The sequence below is a fragment of the Cannabis sativa genome, chromosome 6, assembly GCF_029168945.1.
Source record: "Cannabis sativa cultivar Pink pepper isolate KNU-18-1 chromosome 6, ASM2916894v1, whole genome shotgun sequence".
In the NCBI taxonomy this organism is placed as follows: domain Eukaryota; kingdom Viridiplantae; phylum Streptophyta; class Magnoliopsida; order Rosales; family Cannabaceae; genus Cannabis; species Cannabis sativa.
The window spans coordinates 1,976,344-2,003,394 of record NC_083606.1 but is presented as its reverse complement, the minus strand read 5'-3'; the positions used below and the strand labels follow the sequence as shown (position 1 = coordinate 2,003,394).

General features: G+C 29.6%; 4 protein-coding genes across 6 annotated transcripts; 3 read left to right on the top strand and 1 right to left on the bottom strand.

The window, feature by feature from the left end:
• Nucleotides 1–1,979: 1,979 nt before the first annotated feature.
• LOC115724758 (meiotic recombination protein SPO11-1) lies at nt 1,980–5,347 on the bottom strand. 2 transcript variants are annotated; one of them, XM_030654100.2, is made up of 15 exons: nt 5,155–5,347; nt 4,938–5,037; nt 4,757–4,830; nt 4,551–4,652; nt 4,282–4,355; nt 4,040–4,056; nt 3,650–3,719; nt 3,523–3,559; nt 3,371–3,418; nt 3,225–3,283; nt 3,118–3,149; nt 2,918–3,023; nt 2,698–2,818; nt 2,558–2,621; nt 1,980–2,470 (listed from the first exon to the last, which is right to left on the bottom strand). In XM_030654100.2, exons 1-15 carry the CDS (start codon nt 5,231–5,233, stop codon nt 2,344–2,346), a joined length of 1,110 nt encoding a protein of 369 aa, XP_030509960.2. In that variant the 5' UTR covers nt 5,234–5,347; the 3' UTR covers nt 1,980–2,343. The 2 variants fall into 2 exon arrangements, with proteins under 2 accessions (XP_030509960.2, XP_060972810.1); XM_061116827.1 differs by having other exon boundaries at nt 2,337–2,488.
• Nucleotides 5,348–6,327: 980 nt separating this feature from the next.
• LOC115725447 (uncharacterized) lies at nt 6,328–10,820 on the top strand. The gene is given in 7 exon segments (XM_030654974.2): nt 6,328–6,563; nt 7,036–7,139; nt 8,088–8,130; nt 8,132–9,476; nt 9,575–9,652; nt 9,745–9,943; nt 10,423–10,820. Coding segments are annotated over 5 exon segments (1,713 nt in total). The 5' UTR covers nt 6,328–6,563; nt 7,036–7,139; nt 8,088–8,110; the 3' UTR covers nt 10,494–10,820.
• A 5,760-nt stretch (nt 10,821–16,580) lies between these two features.
• On the top strand, nt 16,581–22,177 carry LOC115725588 (two-pore potassium channel 1). Its single transcript, XM_030655164.2, has 3 exons — nt 16,581–16,911; nt 17,852–18,790; nt 21,771–22,177. Exons 2-3 carry the CDS (start codon nt 17,862–17,864, stop codon nt 21,943–21,945), a joined length of 1,104 nt encoding a protein of 367 aa, XP_030511024.2. The 5' UTR covers nt 16,581–16,911; nt 17,852–17,861; the 3' UTR covers nt 21,946–22,177.
• A 1,592-nt stretch (nt 22,178–23,769) lies between these two features.
• LOC115725247 (two-pore potassium channel 1) lies at nt 23,770–26,373 on the top strand. 2 transcript variants are annotated; one of them, XM_030654697.2, is made up of 3 exons: nt 23,770–23,918; nt 25,027–25,950; nt 26,068–26,373. In XM_030654697.2, the coding sequence occupies exons 2-3, from the start codon at nt 25,037–25,039 to the stop codon at nt 26,240–26,242; spliced, it is 1,089 nt and encodes a 362-aa protein (XP_030510557.2). In that variant the 5' UTR covers nt 23,770–23,918; nt 25,027–25,036; the 3' UTR covers nt 26,243–26,373. The 2 variants fall into 2 exon arrangements, with proteins under 2 accessions (XP_030510557.2, XP_060973724.1); XM_061117741.1 differs by having other exon boundaries at nt 23,788–23,922; nt 24,988–25,950.
• Nucleotides 26,374–27,051: the final 678 nt, after the last annotated feature.

The following is a 27,051-nucleotide window of genomic DNA, read 5'->3' as shown; positions in this document are numbered from 1 at the left end:
GCCATGGTCTCCCAAATTTTTTTGATTTTTTTTTTTAAAATTATATGTAAGAAATAATAAAAAAAAAAAATATTTCTTTTCCCTGAATTTCAGTCTAGCTCCGCCATTGATCACGACAACAAATTCTCTAATAATAAAATCGAGTAATGTAAGATTAGATTGAATAAATTTGATAATATGATCAAAATTTTAATTTAATTTTATCCCATCCAATCTCTTATATTCATTTCATTCCAAAAAACAAAAATCTCTTATCTCATTAAAAAAAAAATTATAACTCTATATTATTAATTTATTATTGGCAAAAATGATCAATTAATTTATTTCTCCATGTTTCTTAACTTACAATATTATTAATTCAACAATATCCAATCGAGTCTTACTTTCTAAACATCATTTCTAAGTATTAGAATTACAATGTACTTATAAATCCATGTTTATTCTTCATGTCTTCAAGTGGAAGAAATCATTAGTGAGGTTGTACATAACCACAGACACAATATTAAAGTATATATATATATATATATATATATATATTTATATCTATATCTATATAATAAAGATGAGATCAAAGAACAAGAGAACAAGATTGTTCCAAGCAAAAACATTTGTATGTGCACGTGGCCAAGACTGAATGATTGAGTTTTTTTTAAAAAAATAATTATGAGTTGAATGATTGTATACTTTGAGATCGATAAGGAAAGCAGCTAACATGGATTCATTTTTGGATTCTTCAAAATAATGTGGTTTTTTGCAATCAAATGGGAAGTGGGGTCTCTATATATATATATATATATAAGTGTATTTATATAGATTATATATATGTATACATGCATTCTATGGTTAGCCAATTAAGAGAATAAAATAAAATGTACAATAGTTGTACGAACATAAAATCATTAAAAAGACTTAAGCTTTTTAATAATTTGGTTTTGGACCCCATAATGTATACAACAATCTTGGAATTTTTCACTATATGATTTGAATGCTCAATTTATGAATGAAATAATAATCAAATACATAATTGTAAAGCAACAAAATACAAACACCAAATAACTTGATGAACATTTTATGAGACCAAAAATCTGCCACCTCCTATAAAATAAAAAGATCTTCAATCTCATAAATCTTATGGTATCCACCAAATAATCACTCTATTGTTTTGTTAATTATACTATGAGTTTGATTAAGACTATTCAAAGTGTGGTTTCTTCTAGGAACTTGCTCCTTTATTATTTATAATAGAGCTTCCAATGATTAATTTTTATAGAGTATATTGATAGTGATTAATCATAGTCATTATACATTATTGAGTTCTTCATATGTTCTTAAAAATTCATTTTTCTTTTAGTTTTGTAACTTTTTCCACATACTATTTTCATACAAAGCTAAATTATAAATCAAACTAGCTAAGGGTATTCCACATTATCAATCAAAGAAAGTTTTTCTTTTTTTTTTTTAAATGATAATTGTGAGATTTCCTTGTCTTATAATTGACCATTAAGATGAAGAGAGGTATGGCCAAGTCAATTTTTGATAAAGTTTTAATAATTGTATTGTATGTTTATCTATCTAAGTAACTCTCTTGATTCAATCTAGGAAGCAATCACCTGAAAAAAGAGATTAATTTGAACAAAGATTAGTAGAATCCCTAATATTGGTAGGTCCCACCCTATATTTCACCTTCTATTTTTACCATTTTCTTTCACTTTTTCTCTTCTCTATTTTCTTTCCTCCAACTTTTCCTTTCTACCAAACAAAATCTAAAACTTAAATAGATTTGCCTATGTACAGTTTCAGTTCTACATTTTTCAGAACCAAATCAATGGAGTTTTAAAACCGATCACCTTTTAGAATATAAACACAAAATTTCATTCCTATATGTTTGAAAACTATAAAGAGCATTTCTATTATGTTAGCCAACTATTGTTGCTTCCATCTAAAGTGAAAAGCTATTTAATATTAACAGAGCAATATTGAAACATGAAGAGTAATAAATTTTTAAATCCACACATCATAGATTCTTCAATGTTAAATTACAGTGAGATTTACAATAGAGAGCCTGTGGATACTATTCCAATAGATGAGGCAAAACCTCATATTATCTAATGTTAACAATAATGAAAATAATAACCATAATGTTTTATTTTACTTTCGATTAATTACAGTGCTCCCAATCCTGTTTTTTGTTTTGTTAATACCTATAAATCTCTAAAACTCGAATTTAAGAAGGAAAGACTCAAACTCCATGCCTCTTGGGCGGATTCCCAATAGTGTTATTTGAATCATTAAACTTTGCTAATGTAACACTTATGCAGACAGGCCATTTTTCAAGAGATTAGATTAGATATAGAGTCCACCTTGAATTTTAGATGGTAGGTACTCCTCTGATAAAAAAGATAAGGCGCGAACAGATAATGCTTCTATCTCGAACTTCACTCCTCTTTGCAGCATCACCTCTAGCTCCACTCTTTCAAGTTAAAAGAAACTATTGTACATTATACCAATCATAGCCAGCCAAAAAAGGTTAGCATCGAAAAAGCACAAGGAGGTTTACCTCCATTGCGGCACCTCTCTTTGTAAATAGCATCTGAGTAACATGGATTCAGTTTTCCTTTTGTCTGAAAAAGTTATAACTCATCGGTTAAGATCACAACTGGAAGATTAAGATTTATTAAAGACCAGTCCATTTCTCACCTTCTGGTGTCAAAGGAAGAAAACACTGGTTTGGAATACAATACTTGTCAAAATCTGAAGGAAAAACTCCAATCCATTTTATTTCTGGGACCCTTAAATTTTTTGAATCGTATGCCATTTGCTTAAATAACAGAAGAGTGAGTTTAGATTAGATGAGAAAACTAACAATTATGTACAAGCAAGCATGGAAAGTAGATAATTCAGTGTCAAGATGCCTAACCATAGAGCCAAATCGATATGTACACAAAATGTCAAACCCGTAAGGATCACAATCTACCAAACAATATGCGGGGAGATGCAAAGTATCAATAAGAAGACGCAAAAACCTGGTCAAAGTTTTTACAGATTAGGAGAAATCAATATAGCTGAAAGTACAAAAATATTCATCTTAGCTTATTTAGAAAAGAATGGAATTGGTACCTTCTCGTAGGAATATCAGGATAACCTCGTCCCTGTAATGAAAACAAAGAGGTGTAATGGCCACATATCTAAAGTATGTTTAAGATTCATATGACAGGTACTCTTACCGTGATAACAATGCAACGGTTTTTGTTGCAGAATTGGTCATTTGCCAATCGTTGGAACACTAGGCCAATATATAACAATACAAGTTTAGTTGATAGAAATGCATCTAGTAATCCAAGCAACTTGGATGGCTAAACAACTAAGGTACCTGATTCTTTCTCCACAACAAGAATGTATTTGGCAATACTAACTACATCTGCAAGACAGAGTAAAGGAAATTTCTATCTCTTTGAGCAAATTTTATCAAAAGACATTGAACTAAGTTATTATCTAAATCATGTTTCTCAAAGGTCTAGATACCTTTAACTTCTTCAACGTGAACAGGAATTGGGTGAGCCTGTAAGTAACCCAAAGGCAGAGATAGAACTCAAATACAGAGGAAAGAAGAAGATATATTCCAGAGCATAAGTATATCCTCCATTCTTACCGTGCTTGGCCTATTTATGCAATCAAATATCTTTTCAGATTCTGAGAATCTTAGCCATCCCATCACAAACCTATAACAAGAATGTTAGCTAGTTAAAGACTGATGGGTAACTACCCCTAATGCATGCCTATAGTAATGGCAAATTAACTGAGGAAAAGATACAACATTATTTCTTCTACGATTTAGCTTCACTCCAAGAAAGTGAAAACATTAGATATGTGGTCACAATGCATTTTAATGGCTACAATGAAGGTAATTAACATGAGAAGGAAACATCAGATTACAGACCAAAAATTGCATATCCGAAAACAAAATTCAAAATTTTCCATTTAGAATATGATTAAAAATGAAGACATTAACTTATGCCATGACGTGAGCTCAGGTGCATACCCCTTTCCAACAGAAACCTGCAATAATGATGGAAAGTGAAGAATCTCAGAAGCTGAATGTAGCTTAAAAAAGCAGCTCATGCATGCAGCCTAAGAAGTGTCGCTGAAACTACATTTGAATTACAGAAAAAAAGACAATGTCTCTTCATTTGATTGACTATCTTGATTAATCCTCTATTATTTGACACAGAAACTTGATAAATTGTCTCATGTTTGTAAATGAAATGTATGAAGCGTACCCACCACATTTAAATTGTGTCTACTGCACTGCATAAGGATGCATATATCATTGATTGCCCGGTCTACAACTGACTGATCTGTATTGCAAAAATTAGCATTGAGGATTACTTTAAGAGCCCGGTGAACATCAATTGGAAACAGTAATCAACATCTTCCAAGAAGACAAATTCAGCTTTCAGACTTTGAAAAGTGTGAATTTCACATCATCACATGAAACATCAAGAATACATTTATAACCAAAATCTGAACTGAAATTCAAGAAAAAAACTCACCTGAAAATACAGCTGGGTGCATGTAATATATATCTCTTTTAGAACCATGTTTGTTTTCTTGCAAAAGCTTCTGCACAATCAACAGAACCCTCAGCAGAACATCTGAAAGAGGACCAAAAAAGGCAGATACCAATCATCAAACATATTATATATAAACACAATTCAAAGTCTTAATGATTCAAATAAAAAAAATAAACACAACCCACCAATTCTATGCACTTGGTTTTCCCTCTTAAATGTAAGAATTTCCCTCCCATTAGGAAAATCAGAGCTACAACAACTGCATTTGTCAATATTAAACACTCCATAACTACCAAAAACAACAAAAACAACTAAATCTTAACCCTATTTGGTAACTAAAACATTAGAGAGAGAGAAAAACTGAACCAGATAGAATCTGAATTGGTGCAGTAGCTACTGAAACGATCGATTGAAATTACAGGAGACCGTCCTTTGCAAAGATCTTCAACTATAGCTCGAGTAAATTCTGGAGATGACAAAAAAAATAAAACATATATATATACAAATTGATCGAAGGGAATGAATTGAATGAATGAAATTAGAGGTGATTGGAACTCAATGCTCAAAGCTGAAGAGGAATTACCTTTGATATTGTTCTTCACCGAATCGCCTGGTTCTGGTTTTGGTTGTGAGCTTCTTCTTCTCCGATATTTTCCCTCCATTTTTGGGTTTATGAATTTTCCAACCAAAGCTTTGTTCGGAAATGGTTGGTGTTTCAGTGATACGACGTCGTTTTGAGACTCTTCCCGCCCCTTTTAAGTCGTTTTGACACGTGGCCTGACCATTTACTTAAAAATATTAAATAGAAAAAATCATACGCAAAATTAAAGTTCTAATTTTATCAAACTTGTAGAAGGAGAAAGAAAAACATATTTCATATCATTTCCACTTTAATTATTTTGTTGCTAAAATTTGTTCAAATTATAAAATTGTGAAATATTTACAGCATAAATATTTTATATAATTCACTTTATTACATTAAAATCTTTATATAGTTTACTTTATTGCATTTAAATTCTTCTATAGATTTTTTGGTGCAATATCCTTTTTAGTTATCTTCTTGAAACCATTTGTTTATGTGGTCATGTGTCACAAGAATAATTGTAGTATAAAAACTTAACATTTTATTAAACTACCCAAAATATAATTTATTAGAATTAAACATAGAAACATTGCTTTAATAAGTGCATGCACATATTCCTAATTTATTAATAGTATTGTCATGTTAATGTTAAATCAACAAATTAAATAAAAAAATGAACATAAAATAACTAAAAGGAAATATTTGGAACAATTTATATATTTTAGGAGAAATTTTTGCAATAAAAAATTTTATAGGGCAAAAAACTCTACAAAGTTTATAATTTAAGGGTAAATCCTATTTATATCATCAAATAGATTAAGGGTTTTTTTTTTACAAGATGTAAGAAAAAAAAATCTAATTAGTATTTTTTTTATTCAAACTTTGACATGTATTACTTGACCAACTCGTACTTTCTGAATTTTCATTCATGTTAGACAGTTAATAAAATTAAATGGAAGTCTTTAAATTCAACAATCTAATTGTCAACTATATATTATCGGTACATATTAAAATTTGTCTCATTAATACTATAAACAATTCAAAATTTTAAAAAATAATATTGTAACTATAATAAACACACCATTAAAAAAAAATTAAAAAAAATCAAGAATTAAAAAATAATTATAATAAGAATTTATATAATAATATTTATTGAGTGTAATATTTTTAGCATAAATGAAACAGAGACAGAAGCAAACAGTAGCCTCACCCAAAACCCCCGACCCCCAAATCGTAGCATAGCAACTCGATCCACCCTCCACTCTGCTCCCGAACTCGATCCACCTTCAAACGATCGCCCTCTCTAGCTCGCCCTGCCTTTAGTGTTTCGAGTTCGGCCACTCCCATGTCCGCTATCTCAAGGTGAAGGTTTCGTTTGCCGTCGTTCAGTTTGGTGTCTTCCCCTTCCGGTATCTCTCTCTCTCTCTCTCTATATATATATATGTGTGTGTGTTGGGAAATTGAAGAAAGTTGAGCAAAATGTTAGAGTTTTGAGCTGACTGAGTATATTTAATTTGAGATCACTGATTTTTTTTTTTTTTTCTGGTAATGCGTTTGTTTCCTGAGAAAAAAAGACTGAAAAGATATAGAAAAGCTAGTTTTGGAACATTTTTGTTTGTTGCATGTTGTTGGAAAGTAGAAAAAATAAAGAAACTTGAGGCGAAGTTTTTTGTAATTTTCATTTTTCTCTGTTGTTTGATGATGATTCATTGTGTTGCTTAATATCATCATTTTGAGTTATTCATTAGGAAAAAAGAAATGGATTTTATCTGAGATTATTGAATGAAAGGAATGATCTAATATTGAAAGGTTTTCTTTTATTAAGTTTCATGTTTGTTTGTAGAGAAAGTTTTGGTTCTGAATGGATTCAATTCTTATCAGATTAGGTTGATTCAGCTGGTAATGTTGTAACAGTCACTCTTTGCTTTACATGAAGAAAGCTGATGATTAAGTAATTGGCTCACATCACTTTATCGACTTAAAAGGTGAGCTGAACTTCTTAATAGGTTGCAGTCTTTATACCTTTAGGTTGATCTGTTTTCTCAATTCACTTAAATGAAATGATTTGAGAATCTAGAATGTTTGAGTTGAAATGCATATCGTGGCTAGTAGAAGCATTTACAGTATGAATACATTTATTGGTACATGATTATCCGTGGATGATATTGTGAATGCTTCGACTTAAATGTTTATACATGTTATCAGCGGCTAGCTTTTACAACATGAACACATTTATCATTGGATTATAATCATGTTCTGTGGGTATATCAGTGGCTTGCAAGGAGCTACATTTATCGGTGATAGATTTTTGTGGTTAGATGGACATCAAGTCCATGAAAAAAGTCATTTTAATAATACGAATACCTCGTTGAAGAAAGAAACTGTTTAATTTTATGCTTCCTTAGTATGCCTTCTACCTTCCTGCATAGTCATTCATTTCATTGAGGATAGTTTTGGAAACAACTCTTACCCTACCTATGATTTTTAACTATTAATTTTTAACATTTGAATTGGATCCTGCAAACTGAGATGAATTTATTTAAAAAGTTTAGATATCAATTAAAGTTCTATCATATTATTGGAGATAGTTCATATTCTTCTATGGGTACTCGTGGTTGAGGTAAATGCAATAGTATTTGATATTTTCACATTAATGGAATCGGGAATCATACCTACCTATAACCCAAGACAAGTAACATATACTTTGAATTGGATATGCACATTTTGATTTCTATTTACCATTAGTTGCTTTCGATGTTTGATATGCACATTTTGTTTCATTCTCATTTATATATAATTATTAACCAAAATATTGTTTTTTTTATATAGTATTTAATTTTTGAAAAATGCTATTAATTTGGCTGAGGTGATTTAATACTTCTATTTGCATGTTTAAGATTGTCAATACCTTTTCCTGATAAACTCTATTTCAGTCTTTTTTCCTAAAAACGTTTGTATGCATCGAGATGCTGGATGTTGATGGCGAGATGGGTTATGATAATCCTTCTAGAATTGAGCCAAAACGGGGTCAATGGTTTATGGATGCCAATGGACCACAAGTTTTCAACAAGAAGCATGCAATGGAGGATGTTAACGGTAGACCTGTTTCAGGAGTTTCACATATGAGTGTTTCTCCTTGGGATAACACTTCTGGTTTTCAGTCAGTTCCAGGGCAATTTACTGACCGACTCTTTGGATATGAACAAATGCGGAATGTAAATTTGGTTGATAGGAACATTCAATCTATTGGTAATGGAAATATGAATTCGGGAAGAAAGAGTTTTGATAATCAATATGGAAGCAGTCCATCAGTGGGTTTGTCAATGTCTCATACCATTGACGATCCCTCATCATGTCTCAATTTTGGTGGGATTCGTAAAGTTAAAGTCAATGAAGTTAGGGAACATGACAACACATTGACCACATCTATGGGGAATTCATACACCAGGGTAGAGAGTAGTACCAATTCAATGGGTAACTCTTATAGCAAGAGTGTTGAAAACGCCATTTCCCTAGGTCCAACTTATAATCATGAAGATGGCAGTATCGCAGCTGGACCTACTTACAGCAAAGGAGATGAGAACTTCATTTCAGTAGGTCAGAAGGGGGATGGCAATTTCATATCAATGGGCCATAATTACGGAAAAAGTGATAATGGTCTCCTATCGATGGGTCAGCCCTACGACAAGAGGGAGGGAAATTTCATATCAATGAACCAATCATATGAAAAAGGAGATAATAATATCATATCATTAGGTACCTCTTATACCAAGGGTCATGAAGATCTTATTTCCATTGGTGCAACCTATGGTAAATCAAACAATAATTTTATCCAAATGGCCCCCTCCTATATGAGGGATAATAATAGTATGATATCAAACTGTCCAACCTATAAGTCTGATTCAAATGTTCTAGCAATGGGTGGTCCTAGCTACGATAAAGGAGACTCTAGCAATCTCTCGATGGGTCAGAACTACAACAAGGGAGAAAGCACTACCATATCTTTTGGAGGTTTTCATGATGAACCTGGGACTAATTCCTCTGGTGGTATCATTAGCAGTTATGATTTGTTGATGAGTAATCAGAACTCATCTCAGACTTTGGAAGTATCTGGGCAGAAGATTTCGGTTGAGGCTAATGTGGATTCAAATGTAAATGGAATTCCAAAAGCTGATTCTCAAATTGATGCCATTCCAAAGATTAAGGAGCCAAAGACTGTTAAGAAGGCACCTCCTAACAACTTTCCTTCAAATGTGAAAAGTCTGTTATCAACTGGTATGTTTGATGGGGTTACTGTGAAGTATGTTTCGTGGTCACGGGAGGTAAGTTTTTCTTCGTACATGCTCATTGTCTCTATTAATTTCGATTAGGTATATGCAGTATGCTCAGCTGATCAATTTTCTTACTAATATTTTGGCAGAAAAATCTCGAGGGAGTTATAAGAGGAACTGGGTATTTATGTTCCTGCAATGACTGCAACCAAACAAAAGATGCAAAAGTAAGCACATTATGTGTTGTCTTTACTAATTGACGAGGTCATGTTTGATTTGAGATTCATGTGTTGCGGTGGAATTGAATTGTGTGATGCAGGCTCTCAACGCATATGAGTTTGAGCGTCATGCTGGTTGCAAGACCAAACACCCTAATAATCACATTTACTTTAACAATGGAAAGACCATTTATGCAGTAGTTCAAGAGCTGAAGAACACTCCTCAAGACATGCTGTTTGATGCAATTCAAAAGGTGACAGGGTCTCCTATTAATCAAAAGAATTTTCGTGTGTGGAAAGGTACATAATTATGATCTTAGATGGAATTAGACTTTTCATACAGTGACTAGTTAAACTGTAATAGGAATAGAAATGGAATGAAATAAAATTTAAAATACATATAAAAAATAAAAAAATGATCAAAAAGTTATTAAATTTTGTATCATCTTAGATTAGAATAGTCTTTCATACCAATAATTCAAAATGCAATCAAACAAAAAAATGAAATAAATATTGTTTCTTTACCTTTCCATTTCATTACCTCTAACCAAATGCAGAGTCCGTTCAAACCGTATTAAATTGTATAGTATTTTTGATGTTAATCAAAATTTCTTAGTCTTATACAAAAACATGATAATAAAACACAATTTAATATTATACTATACAATACAATATGATGGTGTTCCAAACACACCCAAATGAATGAATATCCAGACCATTTTCTATTGTTAATGCTGGTTAAGAAATATCTTATATTGTTTCTTCTTCTCTGCTCTCAGCATCATATCAAGCCGCGACTCGGGAACTTCAACGTATCTACGGAAAGGATGAGGTAACCATACCATGTTGAGATGAGAATCTTCCTCATAAAAGGATTTGAGGTAGGTTAGTTCATATGGGAACCTGTGAATAGCATTATACAGTTGGTAAATGATAGACTGATCTGGAATTTGAGTAATTTGAGCTGTTGAATGTTCATAGGTTTTTTTTGGTCTTTTAATAATCTCCAAAATTAGGATGCTACACATTTGTTAAAAGGATTTTGAGAGTAAATCATCAGTTCTTTTTTGAATTAGGGTGATATTTTCTACCTTGTGGTCCAAGCAAAAGTGTATTTTGAATCAACATTGTTCAGACAACATCCTTTTTGCAAAGTGATATAATTTATTTAAGTATAGATATTGATATGAACAAAAGCTTGAGAATTAGAAGGGTTCTCCTCAAAACCAAACAAATATTGTACAACTGCATAAAATCAAACTATGGGCCAGTTTGGCACGTGGGAAAAACGATTGTAAATTTGTCTTGTGAGAAAAAACGATTGTAGTCTTTGTGAGAAACGATTGATTTGTCTTTGTGAGAAAAAGCAATAGTGAAGCTGTGGAAAAAAACTGAGCCGAGTGTAGTAAATTATAAATTTTAATGTACTGTAAGCTGTTAAGATCTATGATAATGATAATGATAATATTATAATTTAGTTTATTATAATTATATGCAAAAATAACTTATTTTATATATATTTTTAATTTTTTTTTAAATATAAATTTATATGCATTTGATAAAAATAATTTACAGTACTTTTTATTATGTTTTATCAAATTTTAAAAAAATTAGAAACTCAAGTATATAAGAAAAATTTTAGGTTAATGTTGTTTGTTAATATTAAAATAAAATATAAAATATTTTTTAAAAAAAAAAAAAAATAAGAAAACGATCTTGACCACATTCATGGTTTCATGAACTACTTAATACTTGTATTTTTGTAATTTTTATTTATGGTTTTACATTTATGGTCTTTTCTTGTTCATATTTTAAAGTTTGCATTTTTTTTTTATATATTCTTTATTATTTCTTGTTGACATTCATAGTTTTATTAACACGATAATTTTAGCACTCCGGTGAAGTGTTAAACACTTTTAGAGCTCTTAAAATTTCTAAAGTTTGATTCTCCTCACCTAAAAATCGACCTTGGCATATATTTATATTTATAGAATTATAGTAAATTTAGAGTATGAATTATTGTTGTATCTCTTATCTTTCCTTGTCGATTTTCTTTTCTGAAATAATTAATATAATCCAATTCAATATAATACAATACAATACGTTCCAAACAAGTCCTAAAATTATATCTCTTTATTATCAACTTGTTGGTAAGAAATAATATGGTGGGTATTTCTTTTATCCTTAAAATTGAGATTTTTATAGAAATAATTACATAAGATACCATTTTTTGTAAAATATTTACATTTTTACGTTCAAAGAATATTTTTTTTTACATTTTTACAGTTTTCTAAAAAATAACATGAAAACAACATAAAATCAACAAGAAAATAACATAAAAGTAACATCAAAATAACATCAAAATAACAACAAAAAAAATATCAAAAAATAACCTACAGATAACAAAAAATTAACAACAGAACAAAATTTTAACATAAAAAGACCGTATTTTTATGTAAATAAAATAAAAAAAAAATCGTAAAAATATTTAAAATTCCGTAAAACCGTATTTTTGTTGTTTTTTTTTTGTTATTTTTGTGCATTTGTGAAATTATCCCATTTTTATAACCCACACACACTTGCTTAATGTTCAACTTAATTTTTATGGTACTATTACAACTTCATTTGAGTATATTCTGGTAAATATTGTGTTCTATAATTCTAAAATTATGTTTTTTTTTTCACACCTCTAAAGATATTTCAAAAGATCACTTCACATCATTCTTTTCTTTCTTGTCGAAACAATTCAAGTTCATTATTGTGAAAAAGCTACAACATGATATGGAAGGTTTTGTTTTATTCTTATTGGAATGGAATGGCACCTTCAAATGTCATCTTTAGCTTATTTCCTTTCAATTTTTTTTTTCAAAGGCATATCTATATGGTTAATTGAAATTGGAATAAAACTTTAAGTTGGAGGTAAAATATGATTTTATTTGTTAAAAGTTTAGGTGCCGTTTGGCAACACTTATGTTTTTTAATTTTTTAATCACAAAATGAAAGTAAAATTTTTGTTTTTAAAAAATTTATTTTTGAAAAATAAAAATGCGTTCTGTAACCATTTTTGTTTTTCAATTTTAAAAACAGAAAACAAAAGTGTGTTCTATAAAGTTCATTTTTATTTTTATTTTTTGATTTTATTTAAGTCGGGTCTAGGTCCGGAGTTGGATTCGGGTTCAAGTCAGAAGCCGGATTCAGCGCCAAGGCCGTGGGGAGGGGATTTGGGTCCGGGTCTGTCGTTATCCAAAAGATTGATCAAGAAAAAAAAAACTGTTTAAAAAAATATTGAAAGTGATTTTTTTTTTGTTTTTAAAGTTTTGATTTCTAATTATAAAATTGAAAAGTAAAAACAGTTTTATAGAACATGTTTTTGAAAAATATTTTTACTTTTTCACTTTTAAAAACAGAAAATTAATTAAAAAAGTGTTACCAAACGCCACCTTAGTTTGTTATAAATTTTCACAAAATAATAAACGACACACTTACCTGTATGTTAAACCATTTCCAATAGGAGATGCAAAAGTTGATCACTTTATTTATATTTGGTACAAATAATAATTTTGTGACATTTTTGCATTAATTTTTACTATTATGCTCCAATACATAATTGAAAATTTTGATATAAAATTTAATATGTTAGTTATTGTTTATCTAATAATTTATTAAAAATATAAAATAATAATAATCATACAATAATAAATATAAAATTTAATAATAAAATAATAATTATGAAAATTATTTAATATAAATGAGTATATTAACTAAATTTTAATAATAAAATTTTAAAAATGAGATAATGGTAAATATAAAATCATAACATTTATTGTAATGCAAATTTTGCATCATGCTATATTGTGATCTAAATTTAAATTACTTTTTGTTGTGTAAGATATTTGCACCACAATTTGACACACTATCAAAATAAATTTTTAATAAAGCGGGCTACATATTATTTTTACATCATTTATTTGTATGTCTATGCTCTTACAAACAAATTCAAAAATATGTTGACCTCTCTTAAAAAGATTTTTTCTATTAATAATCTTGCTTTGAGACCACCTCTAATTTAATATTTTAATAATATTGAACTGATACTTGGATTTGAAACTATAAATATTTAATATTCTAAGTTCAAATTTAGTCAATAAATTTTATTATAAAAGTTGAAAATATAGATATTTTAAGGTGAGAGTAGACCATTGTTGAAATTAAATACAAATTATAGTTGTAAAACATTGACATAATTTGTCTTTAATTAACCAGACATTAAATGCATCCTTGAAATTTGCATCCACAAACAAAATATTATGACCCCACTCACTTATTAATAAAGCAATATGTATTAACGGTATTAAAAGTTCAGTTACATTCAACTAATAACTTCCTTTATTTTATATTATTAAAAAAAATCTAAAAAATCTTTCTTAAAGCACCATGAAAAAAATTATACTATATTTGTTACTAAAATTGATTTTGTTATCTTTAAAGGGATATGATTTTGTCCCGTTATTGTACTTTTACGGATTGTAATCCGTGATGTACGACAGCCGTCAGATGAGGAAGTTATTTGATCTGACAGCTGAGATTGATCTAGGGGTAATTAAGATTAAAAGTAGAATCGTACCCTAACACTCATTTAATGTACCCTGAGACCCATTTAATGTACCACGGAATACATTCCGTGAAAGTACATCACGGGACAAAATCATATCCCTACATAATTATAGGGCTGAACATCAAGCAAGTTGATTGAATTTCGAGTTTATAGGTTTTGGGTTTGCGCATTTTAGGTAAAAAAAAATGGACCTGAACCTGAATCCGAGATAAAGTCGGGTTGGCAAATTGACAAGTCACAAGTTTACCGGGTTGACCAAGTCCAGGGGTTGACCCAATTAACTCCTTAACAAAAATCAAATTTTATATGGTCAAATAATTATTTCTTTTGCTTTATTTATTTATTAAATGAAGCATTTATAATATAGGGTAAATACTATTTTGAATCCTGTATTTTGTAAAAGTTACCAATTGGACCATCTGTTTTATTTAATGACAAAATATATCTTGTATTTTCCAAAAATGTACAAATAGGTCCATGAATTAATTTTTTTTATCAAAATAAAACTTAATAATAATCTCATTTATAAATATTATGACAAATCTAGTTATATTTATTGTATCTTTTCGTGGTATAAATTATCTTAAAGTTAGTTATATTAAAAAATAAAATTATTGAAAATTGAGTTCAGGGTCCTATTTTTACCATTTTGGAAAATATAGAGTTTATTTTGTCATTTAACAAAACAGAGAGTCCAATTAATAACTTTTGCAATATACAAGATTCAAAATAGTATTTACCTTATAATATAACAACTTATTCTTTCAATTAAAAAAAGAAAAGAAACATTAATTTAAATTTTAAACCAAAGTACAAAAATCAATCCAAGTAACAAACAACATGTTCATCAAATTTCATATTCATGAATCACAAGAATAAAAGTAAAAATTAAAATATTTCAAAGTCCATAGTCTATAAAAATAGCTAAGATTAAAACATTCTGAATGTCAAAAACACGAAGAGAGTACATCAGTATATGTGCACTGTAGAAGTACCTAATTTTAGAGGATTGTTATTGGGCATCAGTGGTGTCTAGCGCCCACTACAAGAAATGTCACTTTTACCAGCACAGTTCGCTACTGCGCTGGTAAAAGTAACTTTTACCAGCGCATTTCGCAAACTGCGCTGGCAAAGAGATCAAAGTTTTACCAGCGTACATTTGCAGTGGCTAAAATCTAACTTTTACCGGCACATTTATGCACTGGAAAAAGTCTTTTTTGCCTGCGCTTTTCATTTTATGTTGGCAAAAGTTCTAATACCAACATTGATTTGCCAACCCCCTTTTGCCAACACATCATAGGTAAATTCTATTTTACCAGCGCAATACCAACTTTTGCCAGCACAAAAATGTGCTGGCAAAAGTGACATTTCTTGTAGTGACTTTTCAGACGTGTCACCTTGCGATTGGCTAGTGATACTCCCTAAAAGCTATTATATTAAATTGTATGAGATCCGATACTTAATTAGACTAATAACGATATTAACACGTAAAAAGGTACTTGACCTGGTCTTTTAGCATTTTTCTTTTAGAGGTACACAATAAAAGTACCCTATATTATAATAAGTGGGTATGTGTGGTGGTGGTAAGTACTTGAATGGTTGAACCATAGCCATTTATAGAGTTAGGTGCAAGAACCACGTTGTGCTTTGTTTGTGCATGCAGCAGCCTTATTTGTCTTTCTTTTCAAAATTCCAATTAGTAGTGTACACTACCCTAAACTAGACTAGACTAAACTAGTAGAATTTTACTCAATCTCAATATGCATTACATATGTGTTTTTAAGTTCCATTAATTCACTCGTGTTTATTTTCTATTATTTGTTTAGCTAGCCTTTTCTTGACCACATTCATGGTTTTCATTGGCTACTTAAACCTTGCTTTTTCATGGGTTTTCCTTGTTCACATTCATATAATTAAAGTTGTAAAAATTTTACTAGTAAAATTACAACCATAAACGACCATAAATTTTTACTATTTCACATTTTTAGTTTAGTAAATTTCACACAAAATCAAAACTCCAAAATTGAATACAAACGAACTAGAGACGAAGCTCTCTCAATCCGCCATTGTTGAAGCCGAGAAGAAGAAAATGAAGAGAGTTCCAAATCCGTACCATGATTTTTTTCTATCACATTTTACTTCAAATTTGGCGGTTTTGGTGTGTGGTTGTGGTGAGTAGTGAGTACTTGAAAGCCATAGCCATTTACATGATTACATTTCTATTATATTCCATTGATGGGGTTTTGGTCAAGTGGGAACCACTTTCACCTTGTGCTTTGTTTGCCTTATTTTTGTCATAGCTGGCTGGCTACCACGTGCCATATATAAATTCATGTTTGCCTTTCCATTCCAAACACCATTCTCCATACTTTATATTAAAAAAAGCAAAGAAAAAATGAGAACCATATTTATGTGATATTATTATTATATATAATACAGTATTGTTGTAGCAGTAGATCTACTCTACTCACCTAAGAATAGAACAATACCACTATTTTTATTTATTTATTTACATAGGGAGCATACAAAAGCTAGATATGGTTCTATAAATCTTTCTGGACTAAATATATCATTTTTCCCTGAAAAAATTTCAGTCTCATTTTTCTCTTCAATTTCAGACACTTTTTTGGAGCATAAAGACTGATATTTTTAAGTAAGTGTTTGATTTTTTACAGTCTATAACTTTTTTTTTTTATTATTTAGTTGAATTTCACTTATGCAAGATGTGTTTTTGAGCTTCATTCATGGTTTCATTAGCAACTTAAAGTTAGCATTTTTACATATTCTTCTGTTTTTTCTTTTCTGGGTTTTTCTTATTCACATTCATGATTTCATTAGCTACTTAAAGTTTGCATTTTTAGATATTCTTCAGTTTTTCTTTTCTGGGATTCTCTTGTTCACATTCATGGTTTTCATTGGTTACTAAAAGTTCAAGTTTTTCCTCTACCCTTTTTCTGTCTTTAATTAGAAATGTCAAAGTATAATATAGTGTTCTTTTTAGCTGGGGTCTTCTTGTTCATAATCATAGATTCATCAACCACTTAAAGTTTGCATTTTTATATATTCTTCTGCTTTTTCTTTTCTGGGTTTTTCTTGTTCACATTCATGGTTTTCATTGGCTACTAAAAAGTTTAATTTTTTTTTTCTTCCCCTTTCTGTCTTTAATATAATTATGTCAAAATATAATTAACTTTTTAGCTGGGGTTTTCTTGCTCACAATCATAGTATCATTGGCTACTTAAAGTTTCCATTCACTCTTAGAAGTTAGGTAAAAACCCCATATAATTTTTTTTTCTACTTCTTAAATTAGCTGAAAAAGAAAGAAGATTCATATATTTCCATATTGGTAATTATTTCTAACATATGGGTTTAGGAAGAAAAACTTGAAACTTTACATGAAGAAACATGAACACAATCTTTGATAAACTTTTGTTATTGGTAAAAAGATCTGATTATCAAAAAGTACAAACTTTCTTCCAAATTTGTCTTGAATCCACTCTCAATTGTTATGTCTTCAATGCCTTTAACAAAGTTTTGATCAAAATAATGATTTTTCCAACACTTACACAAACTGATTTTTCACTCCTTCACAGGACTGATCTGATGTCTAAGGTAGCAAGCAAAAACTTCTTTACAGAGCTATCTGATCTTCCAAAAACCCGAAATGTTCCACAAAAAAAGAGATTTCGACGCTGCAGAAGCGCGCCAAACACAGAAGACTTTGTTCCAATCGAAAATCTTATGTCGACAGCAAAGTCTTCTGCTACAACAACATCATCAAACAATCCATTCTCAACCAAATCCATCATTAGAAGCATTCGCCCGAGTTTTGGCAAAGTGATTATATTCCTGACATTCTATTTCGGTTTAGGCACAACATGTTTCTACCTATTCAGAAACCAACTCAAAGGAAAGAAAACAAATGGTGTTCTTGATGCAATTTACTTCTGCATTGTGACAATGACAACAGTTGGTTATGGTGACTTAGTACCGAATAGCAAAGCCTCGAAATTACTAGCTTGCGCCTTTGTCTTCACGGGGATGGCTCTAGTCGGTTTGACACTAAGTAAGGCTGCAAATTACCTTGTTGAGAAGCAAGAATTGTTGGTAGTGAAAGCATTAAACAAGAGCAAAAACAACACAAACCAATTACAAGTCATAGAAGAAGCTAAGAACAACAGAACAAAATACAAATGCATTATGATCTCAATTGTTCTTTTGGTGATTATAACTATTGGTGTTGTGTTTCTTACAAGTGTTGAGAATATGGATTTTGTTGATGCATTTTATTGTGTTTGTTGTACAATTACAACTTTGGGGTATGGTGATGTGAGCTTCTCAACTCAAGGTGGAAGAGTTTTTGCAATCTTTTGGATTTTGATAAGTACTATTTGTTTAGCTCAGTTTTTTCTTTATATTGCTGAGTTTAACACTGAGATTAGACAAAAGGCTTTGGTGGATATGGTTCTTAATCGTCCAATGACTAATTTTGACTTGGAAGCTGCTGATCTTGATGATGATGGCTCTGTTGGGTATGTTATTCAAACCAAAATCTTTGCTTTTGAGTTATTTTTGTTTCATTTTATCTTGATTATGGTTTTTCCACTCCGAACTATAAACTATGTATTATTGTGCTTTTCGAATTTTTTAGCCCGTTAAAAATAGTTGTTGAAATATTTATAATATTGTAAATTGGTTCCTGAATTATGAGGTGACGATTGCTTAAATAGTCATGTCATTATTCTGTTTGCCAACAAAATTTAACAGAATGACCAATTTATAATACTGTAAATAGTTTAGGAATCATTTTTAACAGGCTAAAAAATTTAGGAGCATAGTAATACATATGTCATAGTTCAAAGAGCAAAATCTTAAATAAGCATAAATTTTGGTAAAAAAATGAGCTAACTTAAAGAATAATTTAACATTGATATGTCAAACATAGTAATGTAGGTATTAGCTAAATCACTTCTATTCTTTACTTGGTAAGATTACACTAATTTTTATGTGTTTTATAAGTTGGTTGTAACGAAACCGTTTCAAGGGTATCTTTCTAGCTCTTATGTACAGTATAAGTACGTTATTTTAGCTGCTTCTAGTCATTTTTTCAAGAAATAGCAGAGTGATGTACTCGTGTATAAGAGTCATTAATTAGTGGTAAGGTGTTTAATAGAGGTTTGAAGCGGGAAAGTTATATTGGTATAGCTAGAAAGTGTTTTTGGTATGAATTTGTTATATCTAGACTATCTCACTTACATTATTGTTGTTTTAATTATTTAGAAAGAGGTGGGACATGATGTTGAGACAAAAATTAAGAGTTATTTTGTTTTCATTTTTGTTTCAAGTTTTTTCTTTTCTTTCAATCTTGATATATAACATTTTGGTGAAAAAAGAAAAAAAAAGTTTAACTAACATTGATGTAATGTTGGTATTAGCTAAATCATTTCTATTAGAGAGTGTTTTGGTTAGGGGTGGGCATCCGATCCAATCCAACATTTTTTTCCTCATCCGATCCAATCCAATTAGTAATTGGATTTGAAAAATCATCATCCGATCCAATCCAATTAGACCTCAAAATCCAATCCAATCCAATCCAATTACTAATTGGATTGGATCGGTTTTATCCAATTACACACTTAAATTTCAATATTAGCTTAAAAATATAAAGAAAAATACTTAACAAAATAAGTATCACTTTTTATTAAAGTTTAATACTTCATAAATATACTATTCTTACAAGTGTATTGTAGCTAAAAATTTTAAATAATTATAAAACAACAACATTTCTAAGTAATGAAATAAAACAAAACATCATGAAAATAAATACACTAAACAATCAAGTGTTACTAATTCAACATACAAAAAAAATCTAATAAAAATATAATAAATATTTATTACATTTTTCAATATGTTTTATTATATAAATAACTTTTTAATATATATAAATGTAATTGGATTGGATCGGTTTTTAATTGGATTTTGAGATTGATATCCAATAACCGATCCAATCCAATTAGAATCCAACTTTTAGCATCCAATCCAATCCAATTGTAATTGGATATCCAACTTTTTGTAATTGGATTGGATTGGATCGGTTCGGTTCAATTGGATTGGATTGGATGATGCCCACCCCTAATTTTGGTAATGGTGTTATGTTCAAAATTAAGCTTAAAATAAACACAAGTTAGTGTAAAAGAAGAATAAAATTATTTATTATTTCTAATCTATCTCACTTGTATTATTTTAGTTTTAATTATTTAGAATGAGGTGGGGGACATGATAGTGACAGAAAATATAAGAAATATATATATTTTTTGTGAAAAGAAAAAAAGAAAAGAAAACTTCTAGTTAGGTAAAGATAGTAATAATTTGATATAATTATTTGGATTTTTTTTTTAAAGTTATTACAATAATTTTTTAAATAGGGTTCAACTGTTTATTCGAATTTTATACAGAGGTCTTTTTGTAAAAATATATTAAAATTAGATGAAAGTGTAAAATGTTTGTTGTTTGCCAATTATATATATATAATTATTTATCATATATGATTGAGACTTTCCTCTCATTTTTCTTCCACACAAGTTGCATAGTTTATCACATGTATCAATCATTCAATCCTTAGGGTCCCCACTTTAAAGGGCCCTAAATTTTATAAAAATTTCATTTTCAATTTCAAGCAAAAAAATCTTAAATTTCAAAAATATTATTTTGTATACAAATTTTTTATAAAAATACCACTTTTTTTTTTTTTTGCATATTACCCTTAATATTTAGGGCTAGCTTTATCATAATAATAATCATCTTATATTTTAGGAATAATTACATAAAACACTATTTTATATAAAATTTTTACATTTATGTTCAATTTTTTTTTTTTTTTACATTTTTATAGTGTTCTATAAAAACAACAAAAAAAACTACATCAAAAACTACATCAAAGTAATTGAAAATAACATTCAAACAATAACAAAAAATAACATACAAATAATAAAAAATTTAACAATAAATTTATAGGAGTATAACATAAAATATATTAAAAGATTGTATTTTCTGTAAATAAAATCATAAAAATCATAAAAATATTAAATATTTTATACAACAGTATTTTTATAATTTTTTTTATTATTTTTGTGTATTTATAAAATAATTCTAATTTTTATTATTAACAATCATTGGTGTCTAACTAGTCATAATTAGTTATAACATAAAATATATTAAAAGATTGTATTTTCTGTAAATAAAATCATAAAAATCATAAAAATATTAAATATTTCATACAACAGTATTTTTATATTTTTTTTTATTATTTTTGTGTATTTATAAAATAATTCTAATTTTTATTATTAACAATCATTGGTGTCTAACTAGTCATAATTAGTTATTTAAGCAAACTAGATGGTAATAGTAAAGTGGTATAATTCTATTATTGATGATATTTTTTACAATCTTTTATTATTATTATTATTATTATTATTATTATTATTATTAATATTTCTTGTTTTACATGTACAGAGCTGCGGAGTTTATACTATACAAGCTTAAAGAAATGGGTAAGATAAGTCCAGAAGATATATCACTAATCATGGTTGAATTTAATGATCTTGATATTGATCAAAATGGAACTTTGACACATTCTGATATAACTTTGGCTCAGTTATCTCCTCCACACCCTTGTATTCCAAAATAATATCATTAATTAGGGTTTTTTTCACAATGTAACATTAGAAAGAGAAAGAAGAACTAGTTATGTTTTATGAGTGGTTAGTGGTTATTCAAATATTAAATTAAAATATTTGAAATAATTCAATATATGATATCTTATTTTTGTACTAAGTAGTAATGATGATTTTTTAATATTTTTTGAAAGTTTATTATGTACATAAATATTATTATTTATTAAGTCATCTAAAGTCATCATATCTTATCTTCTCTTAAGTATGTTAATGATATTGCCTTAAATAACAACATATTAAGTGGGGTCATTTGTGGGGTTTGCTTTTTTATTTTTGTTTTTCTCATAAGATGCTTTTTATGATTTTTTTTTTTGTTTTTATTTTTAAATAAGTAATTCTAATGTTAAATTTCTTCTTCTTCTTTTTTGTTTTGTTTTAAAGAGAAGATTTGTTCACTAATTTAAATAAGCAAAATTAGGTCTAGATTAGCTAAAAGAGTAAGATGCTTGGTCACAACTCTTTGTTGGGTAATATACGGTACTCGAAATGAGAAAGTTAATTTGGAATCATAAAACTCCCATCGCATCAAACATCTATGCTTTTGCTGTTTCATTTCTTGGCCATTGGAAATCTGTTCATAATTCCAAATTGGAGTCATCTCAGTCAGGTTTGTTGGCCGAGAATGGGGCTGAGCAGTGATGCGTCCCCCGTGTGGTAGCATCAAGATTATCGTAGATGTAGTGGTGTTTGGAAGTGATCATAAATATGGGATTGGTTTGGTTTCAAGAGACAATTGTGACCTTTTAATAGAGGGACGCTTGAAGCTTTTTAATGGCGTGGTTCGTCCGGAGTTGGCTGAGGCAATAGGGGTTCGAGAAGCCCTTAGTTGGATCAAAGAGAATGGATGGTAGAACTCAACCTTGGAATCTGATTGCTTGGTGGTTATACAAGCTATTAGGAGCCCATTTCAAATGAATTCTATGTTTGGTTCAGTTATTTAAGATTGTATTTCTTTGCTTGTTAAATTGAAGCATGTTGCTTTAGTCTTTATTAAACGTTCCACGAACAAAGTTCCTCATGATTTCGCAAGAGCTTCTAATTTACTTTCTGATCGTAATTTTAATTTAAGAAATGTTCCAACTAAGTTGTTACCTTATTTGTTAATTGAAATTGAAGGTTAATAAAATGGTTATTTTTTATTTTGAAAAAAAAAAAAAAACAAATCATCATAATTAATCAATTTTAATTATCATATTTTTATAGTGATTTATGTTCAATTACTAATTAATAACATAAATACTTACATGAAACCCACCAATAGTAATATACACCACCACTTACTAATTTATTTCTCTTTCTCTCTCTCTCTCTCTTAATAATTGTCAAAAAAAAAACTATTCTCATTGTTTTTAATAATTGTCAATTTGTCATATTTTTGTGTAATAATTCATGTATATTATTAAGCTCAATTATAAGGCAAAATAGGTCCAAATGTAAGACTCTAACAAAAAATAAGAGGAATAAATAATTAATGCCTCATTTTTTTCCCAGAATTAATAAGATTTCATTCTTACATTAAAATATATGTGAAAGAAGAAGATTTAGCTGGAAATATTCTTATCTAAAATATATTTTTATTAAAAAAAATTGACCAAATCTGATTTACTTGGGTTCCCACTTTCCACAATATTATTATATTCTAAGATAATAGAAAAACAGTTATATAACCATACCAATACACTGTCATGGCCGACATTTTGACACGTGTCACATAATGAAATTGTGCTTTGTTTACCCAACTCTTGACTTTTTACCTTAACATTAATAATAATAATAATAAATTATTGGAGTAATCATATAAAAGACAACGCTACATATGAGTTTTTGGATCATTCGAGTTCATTATTTCATTTTTTCCTGCAAGTTTTCTCTGTTCAATTTTCTTTCTACACTTCTTAATTATTCAGATTCAAATCTGCTTTGACTCGTAAGTACACCTAACTCGCTCACTCACTCACTAACTCACTCTTTAATTTTCTGCAACTTTTTCTTTTTAATGGATTTAGTTTAATTTTTACTTTAATACTAATCGATTTACAGCTTTATTAACCATTTTTCTCATCTGGGGTTTTCTCTTTTACTCTTATGGTTTCATTACTCAATTAAAGTTTGAAACTTTATTTTTGTTTTTTTAATGTGTGAATAAATTTAATGATATGTTGAATTACATCCAGTTATTTCAGTTGATATATAAAACCCATCTTTTTTTAAGTGAAAGAATTTTAGCAAAAATAGAAATAAAGAAGTTTGGAGTTGGAGACCATGATGGTTTTTATGGTGGCTGAAGAAATAAAAATATTGTTTTTTTCTCTTAGATTTAAGATGAGAATTTGGAATTTGATGATTTTGGATCCAAACTTGGGCTCAAATTGACATAGATCTTGAATTATGAGATAATCATTGGTGGGAGTTATGGTTTTGTTATCAAAAGATGAAATTTTGGGTTCGTTTGGTAAGCTGAATTGAATTAGTTCGTATTGTATTGTATTGTATAGTATTGTTGAGAATCACGAAGTTCCATCTTAAAACCAATTGGCAATGGGTGGAGTAGCCCATGTTCTTATATATGGCTCAATATTCCCCCTCAGGCTATTTTTTTCGCTCACCCAATCTTAAACCGTATCAGAGTGGCATGGTCACTATCTGTATAGGTACGGATCGAATGGAATCACTTGCCCGCAAGGGATATGGCTCTGATACCATATTGAGAATCATGTGGTTCCATCTCAAAACCAATTGGCAATGAGTGGAGTAGCCCATGTTCTTATATATGGCTCAATAAGTATTAATACTAAATTATGATTTATATCTAATTTTTGTATAATACTATGTGAAATTTTACTTTATGTGTACATGCATATACAAATAACTCTTTGTGTTCAATTATTTGTTGAATTGGCTTTCAATTGATTTGTTAATTGCATAAACAGCTATACATGATTAGTGTTTTGATCATTCAAAGTAGTTGAATTGAAGAGTCCATAGATACTTACTAGAAATATATATATTTTCTTACAACGGATCTTCAATTCTAGGACCATCAAAATGGCTAGTAATGATGTAAAAGAACCCTTGCTTCAACAACAAATTGATTCCATTCCTAATTCCCAATCAAGGAGGAGAACAGACACACCAAAGAGAAAAAGATTTAGGCGTTGTAAAAGCGCGCCTATGGTGGATTTTGTTCCCTTAGATAGGCTAGGCACAACAACAGACTCAATTCCAAAATCCAATTTCATGTTCTTGATTGGACCCCCAAGTTTCTTCAAAGTCATCATCTTCCTGTGTTTCTACTTAGGTGTAGGAACGATTTTCTTCTACGTCGTGAGAAACCAGCTCGATGGAAAGAAGACTGATGGAGTTCTTGATGCTGTTTACTTCTGCATTGTCACAATGACCACTGTTGGATATGGTGACTTGGTACCGAGCAGCAATGCTGCAAAGCTACTTGCTTGCGCGTTTGTTTTCACTGGAATGGCTTTAGTTGGTTTGACACTTAGTAAAGCAGCAGACTATTTGGTTGAAAAGCAAGAAACTTTGCTTGTGAAAACATTGAACATGAGAAGAAAAGATCAGGCTGAGGTTCTAAAAGAGGCTCAGACTAACCGAACGAAATACAAATGTATTCTGGTGTTTATAGCTCTTCTGGTGCTTATGACTTGTGGAACAGTTTTTCTAATCACTGTTGAGAAATTGGCTCCTGTGGATGCATTTTATTGTGTGTGTTCTACCATTACAACTTTGGGGTATGGAGATAAGAGCTTTTCAACTAAAGGAGGGCGTGTGTTCGCGATATTTTGGATCTTGATAAGTACCATTTGCTTGGCTCAGTTTTTTCTATACATTGCTGAACTTTTCACTGAGAGTAGACAGAGGGCTTTGGTTCATTTGGTTCTTACTCGTCGGATGACTAATGTAGACTTAGAGGCTGCTGATCTTGATGATGATGGTATCGTCGGGTAAGCTAAGCTCTGATGTTCTCTTTTTGTATGACATTTTCTTAGCTTCTTGTTCGGTTATAAAATTATTGGGTTTATGCTGCTTACAAACTCAAAATTGTTTGATATTCCTTGCAGGGCTGCAGAGTTTGTGATATATAAATTGAAAGAGATGGGAAAGATCAGTCAAGATGATGTGTCACAAATAATGGAGGAGTTTGATGAGCTTGATGTTGATCAATCAGGAACTTTGTCAGCCTGTGATATAAATCTAGCTCAATCCTCACCACCTCATCACACAAATAACAATTAACTTGTTTTGATTTCATTCTTCATTTGTTAAAAATCTCAATATATCTATATAATAATGTACATATTGATTGAGTGGTAACATGAGGACAAGTGTTTTGTACATTAAAGTTATAAATTTTGAATTAAGATTTATAATTATTTTGCAGTACCATAGTTATGTTGGTGTTCTAAAGCTGAGATTGTGGTAAGTTGTTAAAGTGTTTTTGGAGCTTTAGAAGCCTGAATTATTCCCACTAATGGTTTATTAGTAAAAGAATGATATACAAATCTTTATTATTGTTGGTCAACAATGAACTCAAATACAAGAGAAAACTATTGTTAGGTTACTAGACTACTACAGATAATGCTTTTTGTATTAAGGTAATCACAGTATTACATTACATAACAGAAAAAATCATATATCAAATTCCATGCACAGCTCTGCTCTTGAAAATCTGTAAACAGTAGCATTACAGCTCTCTCCAATTGCAAAGCAAGAGATTCAGGTTCCAGTGCAAATGATGATTGAGCTGAGCAACTTCAAGTTCACAGGTCCAAATGAATTCATCAGTCACATAAGAAAGTACCTCATGGAAGCTGCAAACTGGAACTTTCTCTGTCTGCAACATTGGCTGGCTGCAATAACAAATAAAAATACCTTTACAGAGAAACATTAAAATGGTGATTTCCGAATATTTTTCTACTGCAAAGTGCCCATTTATTGATTCATTATAAAAGTATTAAAATGGTGAGAAACATTAAGTAAACAAAAGAAATGTAAAAAAACAGAGAACATCAGAGAATTATACTATACACTGGTGTGGTTTGGCC